The sequence below is a fragment of the Berghia stephanieae genome, chromosome 13 (assembly GCF_034508935.2).
Source record: "Berghia stephanieae isolate SIO BIC M18660-M18661 chromosome 13, UCSD_Bste_1.3, whole genome shotgun sequence".
Lineage (NCBI taxonomy): Eukaryota > Metazoa > Mollusca > Gastropoda > Nudibranchia > Aeolidiidae > Berghia > Berghia stephanieae.
The window spans coordinates 6,835,705-6,845,704 of NC_088372.1; the positions used below are offsets into that span (position 1 = coordinate 6,835,705).

Genomic DNA, 10,000 nt, shown 5'->3' on the forward strand with positions numbered 1-10,000 from the left:
GGTCAGGGTATAGGCCACAGACAAACAGGTTCCATCCTTCCCTATCCTGAGCTATCTTTTTAATCTCATTCCAGGTCTTACCACTTCTCTGTATATCAGCTTCTTTAATTCTTCTCCATGTTCCTCGTGGCCTTCCCCTTGATCTTCTGCCCTGAAGGTTCCAGTCCAATACTTTCTTTGTTATAGTGGAGTCGTTCTTTCTAAGCGTGTGTCCAATCCACCTCCATCGTCTTCTTCCTATTTACTCTCCCACTGGTTTCTGCTGTGTTCTTTTCCATACTTCTTCATTTTTTATTCTATCCATCCATTTTATTCTGAGTAGCTTACGCATGCACCTGTTTACGAAAATCAGTACCCTCCTTATACATGCCTGTGATGCGTTCCAAGTTTCACATCCATACAGTAAGTAGGACAGACTTCACATTTGAGTTGAAAAGTCTTAGATTTAGTCGAAGGGAGATATCTTTAGTTCTCAAAAACTCTGTTCAAAGATGTGAATGCAGCCTGTGCCTTTCCTATTCGTGCTTTCACCTCTGCTTCCGTGCCTCCATCCTTGTCAATTATACTTCCGAGATAGCAGAAAGTGTCTATTTCTTCGAGTTCCTGATCTTTTACTTTGATCTGCTCCCTTTGACGCGTACCTATCCTCAAGACCTTTGACTTTGCAGAGTGAGTTCTTAGACCAATTGATTCCAAGAGGCTGTTTATAATTGTGGTTTTTGCTTGCATCTGGTCCTGGGTGTGGGACAAAAGAGCCAGATCATCTGCAAAATCCAGATCATCTAACTGTGTCCAGGGGGTCCACTGTATCCCATTTCTTTGCCCTTTGGAGGTTTCTTTCATTAGCCAATCAATGGCAAGGATGAACAGGAATTATTTACCGAGGCAGTATGTTTAGTTAAAATAACTTACTATGTCGATTTTGTGAGAAAAATGGTTTTAATTCTGAACTCTCTCTCTCTCTCTCTCTCTCTCTCTCTCTCTCTCTCTCTCTCTCTCTTTCTTTCTCTCTCTCTCTCCCTCTCTTTCTCTCTCTCTCTCTATTTCTCTCTCTCCCCCCCTCTCTCTCTCTCTCTTTCTTTCTTTCTCTCTTTTCCTCTCCCTCCCTCTTTCTCCCTCTCTCTATCTCCCTTTCTGTCACTCTATCTATCTATCAATCTATCTATCAATCTATCTAAATATCTATCTGTCTATCTATCTATCTATCTATCTATCTATCTATCTATCTATCTATCTATCTATTTATCTATCTATCTATCTATCTATCTATCTATCTATCTATCTATCTATCTATCTATCTATCTATCTATCTATCTATCTATCTATCTATCTATCTATCTATCTATCTATCTAGCTAGCTATTTATCTTTCTATCTATCAATCCATCCATCCATCCATCTATCTGTCTATCTATCTATCTATCAAATTATTAATTTCATTTGACACAACCACATACAATTACAACTTCTTAATGTTTTTCCGACGTCACAATCTCAGTTTCAGTATTTCCGATCAACACACATTTGTTCAATATTAAAATTATCTCAAAAGATCACGCATTCAATGGCTAACAATGGAAGATAACGCAAAAATAAATATGAAAGAAAAACACAATAAAAAAAAAAGGAAAAAAAACAACAACTGAACAACAACAACAACAACAACAACAACAACAACAACAACAACAACAATAGCAACAACAACACAAACAAAAACAAAGAAAAATAAAACCCCATCAAAAGAACAAAATGACACAATGATCTCTTTCTTAACTCTCTCTCTCTCCACTCCACAGAACGCAGACCTTCCTAAAAGCCGCGAAGACCGGAAGGCGAATGAAGTGACGTACTACCCCTGGGCCCCGTGGATTCTCTTCTTCATGGCCGCCATGTTTAAAATGCCACACATGCTGTGGACCGGATTCGCGCCCCTCTCCGACCTTGACCTCGAATCATTCGTCGAAAGCGCCTACGACGACGGGGATATCTCAGAACTGGCCACCATACTTAGAATTTGGCTTTATCAGGCGAAAATACGGCGGAAAGATCCGTTCTACAGAGTTAAAAAGATTCTTGGAGCTGTTGGGATTTTCTGGATGGGACGCCACAAACAAACGTTCTTAACAGGGTTATCTATATTTGTAAAGTTTTGTTATTTGACAATATCTGTCGTTATGTTTTATTCTTTGAGAATTTTTATTGACCACGATTTCCTGTCCTACGGTTATGATACGTTTTTGGATTTTCTTAACGGCATTGCTACGGAGTCGACGCGCTTCCCTAAAAGCACAATATGCGATATTCGAGTTAGACAAATGAATAACGTTAATACTTATAGCGTGCAATGTATATTGCCGATTAATTTGTACAACCAAAAGATATTTTTATTCTTATGGTATTGGTACGTGGTGTTGGTCGTGACTAATATGTACAGTATGATTCATTGGGCATTTCAACTTCTTTCGCCTTCGAGACGTTGGAAATTTGTAAACGATTACATTATCATCATGGACCATATAGATAAACAAAAAAGACTGTTGAAAATGTGCGGTATTGCGACTTCTACTCCCAGCGGAAGCGGAAGTAGTCGATCCATGGATAAGCTGTCGTCATCGACCAATGGTGTGATTAATTTGGATTACGATGATAATAACGATGATGAACTGATTGATAATAATTCCGATGAAGATGCCAGTCTTCTAACGGTTGGTTATAATACGGATGGTAGTAGATTGAGAGTAGGCAATCGCATCAATTTCATTCCGGACAGATCCTCCTCCAGAAACCGGAAGCGGAAAAGGAAGAAGAGTAGACAGTTCCTGTTGTCTCCCATAGAAACGGACCAAGCGGATATTCGTGAGAGACTGGAACGGCGAAGACTCTGGGAGATGACGGTGTGGATGTATAGACAGTTCGACTTTGATGGTGTGCTCGTTTTTAGGACTCTGGAGATGGCTGTGGGCGTGGTCGTCTCCAATGATGTGTTCAGAGAGTTGTACATTCAGATGAGGGAAGCGGAGCATCATAGCAAGAACTGATTCATCCAGTTAAATTTATGGATTTAAAAACGTTATTATTGCATTTTAATGTGTGTGTACAACAGTAAACTAAATAAAAAACCCACTAAAATTCGCTTTATTCATCCGAAGGGGAAAATTGTTGTTGGGGTAGATTCAAAAAGAAGACTGGGTAACCCAGGCGTCAGCCGCAGAGCAGAGCCTCAAACTGAGCCGAGGCGTGATTATTTGCTTAAGGGCACACAACACAGCGGATATTTGAACTTGGGCAGATTTTGGGTACGAACCCAAGACAATAGCGCCGAGCCACGTGTCCCCATGTACAGAAACCGAGTTACCATCAGATATAAGCGTAGCCATTGTTAACTTATAGTCTGACACTGTCCAAAAATGACGTCAAAATGTCAGTCTTTGGCCACTAAAGAAAACAAATCGTGAGTTGTATTCAATAGTTCAAACAATGGGACCACTTGTTTCCATGAGCACTACTAACGACAACTCACAAGGCCGTGCAAAAACCAAATAATGACGTCAAAATGCCAGTCTTTTTGAGTTTCAGTGTCAGGCTACAACTTAAAGATGGCTACGATATAAGCAAGTGAAACAAATAGACTACCTCTTGGATTGTGAGTGTGTTTTCAGACGCGTTCCGTTGTGGAACTTTCACTAGTTGTTGAGCAATATCGAGAAGCTTAAATTTGACTTTCTTTAGAAATCTTCATCATCGAAGAAGCAACATTATTTGGAATCCTTCCATGTCTCCGAATGAATCAAACGAGATATTCATACTCTAACAATGACATGAGTTAGAGACGATCTTTTTTTGGGATCGTGGATAGCTCATATGGTAGAGTCACGCTCTCACCGGCCAGGCGGACTTGTAGTACCAATAAGGTCGCGGACATTTTTTATTCTCTATTGTCTTCTGGCACTTTCATACTCACTTCATCTCTTGTTTTTACCAACATAAGTGCCTGTTCCACTAACTTTTCTGAGATATTCATAGCGTGCCATTCAACACCTAGATTAGAGCATTCCACTCAACGTTATTTTACGACGAAAATAACAACTTTGATAAATCCATAGTCACAAAAGAATTCCTATATTCCATCCCTCCAAGTGAAATTCTTAAATTAAAGAAAAAAACTTGAGCTTTTCTCTAGCGAAATATCCACTAAACAAGATCAAAGCGCTTTATAAAGGGTCCCTGACCAACAGCAACACGTAACATGAAGAACGAGACATGACGCCTGTTAGGCGATATTACCTTTCTTCCGACAAAGATAACGGTGTTAACGGCGAGGTACTCATTTTACAACAGGATACGGTGAGAGAATGTGAATAAATAGCCTTTTCCAAGACTCAACTATGCGCCGAGCGAGGCTCGAACTCAGTACCTTCCGATCTGAAAGCGAGTATCATAGAAGTAGACCATATAGCTTCACTGACCTGTATCATGTAAAGTGCTTTAATTGACAATGAATTCAAGTTTTCCACATCGATCATATAAGAAAGTATTGGCTTTAACATCACAACATATTTTCATTTGGAATTCCCCATTTTTACGTTGGGTTTGAATTTATTATCATCGTCATCATCGTCATCATCATCATCCATCGTGGCTTGTACTCTTGAGCACGCTGCCAGTCAGCTGTCTCCACGAATCACGATCCTCTGCGGTGCGCATGAAATCTGTGTTGCTTTTTAAAAACACGTTTGACCATTCTTAGGTTATTTAAATCTGTCATTCTTTGTCTTCCTCTAGTTCTCTTTTCTTCGATCATCCTACAAGTTACCAACTTTTCTATTCCGTCTCTTCTCCACACATGTCCCAGAAAACGTATCTGCCATTTTCTGATGGTATCGATCAACATTCTTCCCATTCTCACATTCGCCAACACTTCATCGTTCGTATACTTGTCTGTCCATGATAGCCTCAACATTCTTCTATACATCCACATCTCAACTGCCTCTAACCTCCTATTACATTATAGGGAATGAGATTAGCGGAAGAGTAGCGTCCCTTAATTGGACGTCACCTTAGAGAGAGAACGTCAATTTGGTTTTGAAGTGTCTCAAGCCGCTTTCACCGGAAGCGAGGACGAGAGACGCACGCGCACAACCAACATGACGTTCTCTCTCTTATAACTTTTCCGCCGGTGACGTCACCGACTATGGGGGACGTCCAATCAAGGGACGCTACTCTCCGCTAATCTCATTCCCTATACAGATAGGCAGTCAGCCATCATTTCAAAAACTATTCAAGTCAATAAAATAAGCCTAAACAATATGCAATTGTTGAGTATAATTTATTTCCAACAGGCTTCATACATTATTCAACGTTTACTTTTTACAAAGAAATGATAGGATTTTTCCAAGGTTAGGGAATCATTAGAAAAGCACATTCTGCAGACAAGGGTAGACGGCAAGAGAGGAAGAGGTTGACCGACAAGAAGCTGGGAACAAGATATATGGGAATGGCTGGGAATGACAGCAACTCAAGCAAGTAGACTGGCGGAAAACCGTAATCTGTTTCGCAAGAAAGTTCGGGAAGCGACGCCCTACGCAGTATTAGCTGACTAGAGAGGACGAGCGGCAGATAAAACAAAAGAACATAATACAGGGTGTTGGGCTATAAATTGATATAGCGTGTCATTGAATTGACACAGTGGAATACAATACAATGTATCAACTGATTGGTATTAAAGTGTCCCTCTATCAAATTTGTGTCAGCCTATGAATCAATTTGTCCTAACTGAATGCAAGTTTTGTATTGTATCAATGCCTTATCAAAACTATTTTCTTATCTAACTCCTATTATTAAAACACTCTAAAACCGCTGTCATAAGAATAGATATTTTTTTACACTGTCATGTCTCGTTCTACATCTTACCTGTGACTGTTGGTCAGGATCTTTTGTAAGGCCCTTTGAGCACATTTAGTAGATATTGCACTATATCAAAGCTCATTAAAAAAATCCCTTTATTTGAGCACAGTTGAGCTCGATTGGATTGCACTCACAGTGATATGGGAGAAGATAAGACACTTAAATAAAAAATTGAGCTTTTATATAGCACAATATCCACTAACCGTGCTCAAAGGGCTTTACAAGGGGTCCCTAACCAACAGCAACATTTAACATGTAGAACGAGACATAACGCCTATTAGGCGATATTGCAATTTAACGGCCACGTACTAATTTTACACCCCCAGTACGGTGAGAGAATGTGAGCAAAGAGCCTTTTCCAAGGACTCAACTATCCTCCGAGCGAGGCTCGAACCTAGGACCTTCCGATCCGAAATCGAGTGTCAAACCACCAAGACCACATAGACGCAGTAAGAAATATGTCATCTCTCCCAATTTGTCAGAAAAGCTCGGAAAAACACTTCAACCTTTTTTCGTAATTGGATTCAGTAGTCTGATGTCAGAGGGTCTGCAGAATACCAAACATTGAACAACCACATTAAATCCAAATGCATCGAGGCACACGAGAACTATCTAGACTGGAAATGCTGCGAAATCGAAAGAGAATACAAACCCAACCCCCAACAAGCTCACCAAAGATTAAAAGAACTATCAGGGAAAAGGAAAAGCAAAGCAGCAGGAAGTTGTATCCAAAACAAACAAGGGAAACTGCTATTTGAAGAACAACATATAGAAAGCCGATGGGTAGAATACATAGGCGAACTGTACAATGATCCAAATAGAAATGAACCACCACTGAAATTCAAAGAACCATTAAGCGGACCAAACATCACCAAAAGTGAAATAACATGCCATGGAACGAATGAGGGATGGTAAAGCAACAGGCCCTGATGAACTATCTGTAGAGGTATTAAAAAGCCTAGGAGATCTAGCAATTGATGAACTTCACATGTTATTCAACAATATATACAATACTGGGAAAATTCCAGAAGATCTCTGTAACTCTATTTTCATAGCAATACCAAAGAAAGCAGGTGCAGTCAGATGCGAAAATTTTAGAACTATAAGTTTAATAAGCCACATCAACAAAATACTGTTGCGTATAATTATCAACAGGCTAAGGAATAAGATTAACCCCGAAATCGCAGAAGAACAATATGGATTCCAACCTGACAGAGGGACAAGGAACGCAATATACCTCCTCCGTGTTTTAAGTGAAAGAGCTATACAGGTTCAGACCCCACTATACCTCTGTTTTGTCGACTACAAAAAAGCTTTTGATAGAGTACGCCACGAAGAAATACTAAAACAACTCCACTCCATTGGCGCTGATGAGAAAGACCTCAGACTCATGCAAACATTATACTACACCCAGCAGGCATCTATCAAAATCGGAAACTCTACAGGAAATTCCATTCCTATTAAGAAAGGAGTCCTTCAAGGGTGTGTTGCCTCACCAGATCTGTTTAATCTATACCAAGAAACAATCATGAGGGGCATAAATAATATGGAGGGAATAAAAGTAGGAGGTCACAACATAAATAATATAAGATACGCAGACGATACGGTACTCATTGCAACATCAGAAATCCAACTTCAAAAGATTGTTGACAAAGTGGTAGTAGATAGTGAAGCCAAGGGAATGGAAGTGAATATCACCAAAACGGAATGCATGGTAATACAGAAAAACCCCGAAAACAACAACACCTGCAATATAACGATTCACGGCGAGCAACTTACCAACGTAGAAAGTTTTAAATACCTAGGTTCAATAGTGACAACAGATGGAAGATGTAACCGAGACATACGAGCAAGAATAACTCAAGCCAAACAGGCCTTCATGGACCTGGGAAACATTTTGAAAAACAAACAGATATCGTTCGGGATTAGATTCCGAGTCTTGAAGTGCTACGTGTGGCCAATCTTGTTATACGGATGCGAAAGCTGGACTACAAATGCAGAAACACAAAAGAACATTGAAGATTTTGAAATGTGGTGCTTGAGAAGGATGCAGAGAATATCGTATACTGCACACAAAACGAACGAAGAAGTGCTAAAACAAACATACCAACAAAGGAAACTAATGCCCTTAATAGTGGATCGACAACTATCCTTTTTCGGACACATAGTAAGGAAAGATAAGAATGAATACCTGGCAAGTTGTGGAAAAATACCTGGTAAACGCGCCCGGGGGAGACAAAGAAAAACACTCATAGACCAACTGAAGGGCTTCACCAACCTAACAATCCAAGAGCTGTTTGAAAAAGCAAGAGACAGGGAGGAATGGAGAGAGATAATTCATGCAGTATCCGAAGCCTGGACCAGGCATGGAACCTAGAAGAAGAAGAAGAAGTCTGATGTCACGCCGCCCGGCAAAGGCGGCCATCTTGGTTCTAAACAAAGAAAATCATTACTTTTTATTCTTCATGCTGGCTAGAACTTTTTATATGCCTTGTGATCAGAATGTGTAAAAGTCAAAACATGATCAAATTTATGTTTTTTTCCCTCTGGATACGCTTTTATGCTCGCCGGGGAAATATTTCATACGGGCGTCCGCCATTGTTCCGATAGTTTAGAGCCAGTGTTACTAAGTTACCATGCGTCATTAGGAAGGAAGTGACGTTACGGCTGTTGAAGAGTATTGCTCAACTGCCTGTGTACCCAAGGAGCTTTGAAAATCCCAAGGAGTTGAAGAGTTCATGGGCATTTCCACAACTGTGTAAATGTCTCCTGCTATCTCATTAACTTTCTCCTTACCAGCCATTTTCAGGATTTTCCCCAAAACTTCACAACCAACTAACACTAAAATATATCTTTTACCACTCAAACACAATAACAGTAAGTTCTTGAGATACATTAATTCTTTAGCAAAACACACTCTACAACACTCTGTTCATTTTCTTTAAATTTTATGATGTACAAGAGAAATTTGAATAAGAATAATGTTGGTTGTATCGTAACGAATGTGACAATTTTCCTATAGATAGTTCGAAGATGACGTCACTCAGGTCTTTGTTATTGTTTTTTGCCATCCGCGTTTATGAGTAATGCTCACTGAACTGTATTAACCTGACTATAAACGTTCATGAATACACACAGTTTTGTGTGTTGGTCCGTTATACTTCCGGATGGCAATGTTATGATCTTCTTAGCCAAGCGCATACTATCTATAGTTGGTATGGAGAGGGTTAAGAAATGTTCTTAAGTACACTCGATCAATGCTTCTGTCTTTATATTGTGATTCTCTGAGTTGACACAACTTGGATGTCTGTCTCGAGGTTTGTCAGATAAAGATACAGGTGGGGTCAGTGTGGGTATTTTATTTTGTAAAACGCCGCAGAGCACGATTAACGTGGATGTTTAGGCGCTATATAAATTCATTATTTATTAACTATCTACTATTGGGATTGCTTCTCACTTTCCTCTAAATGATGAGATACGCATACAGCCTGACACTGACCAAAAACTGACGTCAAAATGCCAGTCATTTGGTGTTTCAGCGTGGCCTTCGTAAGTTATGGCCTGATACTGACCAAAAAATGACGTCAAAATGCCAGTCTTTTGCCACAGAAGAAAACAAATCGTGAATTGTATTCAATAGTTCAACCAATGAAATAACTTGTTTCCTTGAGCTCTACTAACGACAACTCACTAGGCGGTGCAAAAACCAAATATTGACCTCAAACTGCCGGTCCTTGTGGATTTCAGTGTCAGGCTATGACATAACGATGGCTACGGTTTCAGTGTCAGGCTTTAACTTAATGATGGCTATGGTAGAGCTCAAGGATGCAAGTGATTCCATTGGTTGAACTGTTGAATCGTAGCCATCGTAAAATCGCCTGACACTGACCAAAAAATGACGTCAAAATGCCAGTCTTTTGCCACAAAAGAAAACAAATCGTGAGTTGTATTCAATAGTTCAACCAATGAAATAACTTGTTTCCATGAGCTCTACTAACGACAACTCACTTGACACTACACAAACCTAAAAAATGACGTCAAACTGCCAGTCCTAGACGTCATTTTTTTTTGTCTGTGTCAGGCTATAACTTTACGAT

General features: G+C 39.8%; 1 protein-coding gene across 3 annotated transcripts in view; it reads left to right on the forward strand.

Annotated features, from left to right (window-relative positions):
• The window catches only part of LOC144958494 (innexin unc-9-like), a 29,312-nt gene extending 26,184 nt beyond the window's left edge, over positions 1–3,128 (forward strand). For all 3 annotated transcript variants that reach the window (XM_078890482.1, XM_078890484.1, XM_078890483.1), the window contains exon 5: positions 1,796–3,128. In XM_078890482.1, the coding sequence (XP_078746608.1) occupies positions 1,796–3,037 (1,242 nt within the window). In that variant the 3' untranslated portion in view covers positions 3,038–3,128. The remainder of the gene's footprint in view (positions 1–1,795) is intronic.
• The last annotated feature ends 6,872 nt before the right edge of the window (positions 3,129–10,000 follow it).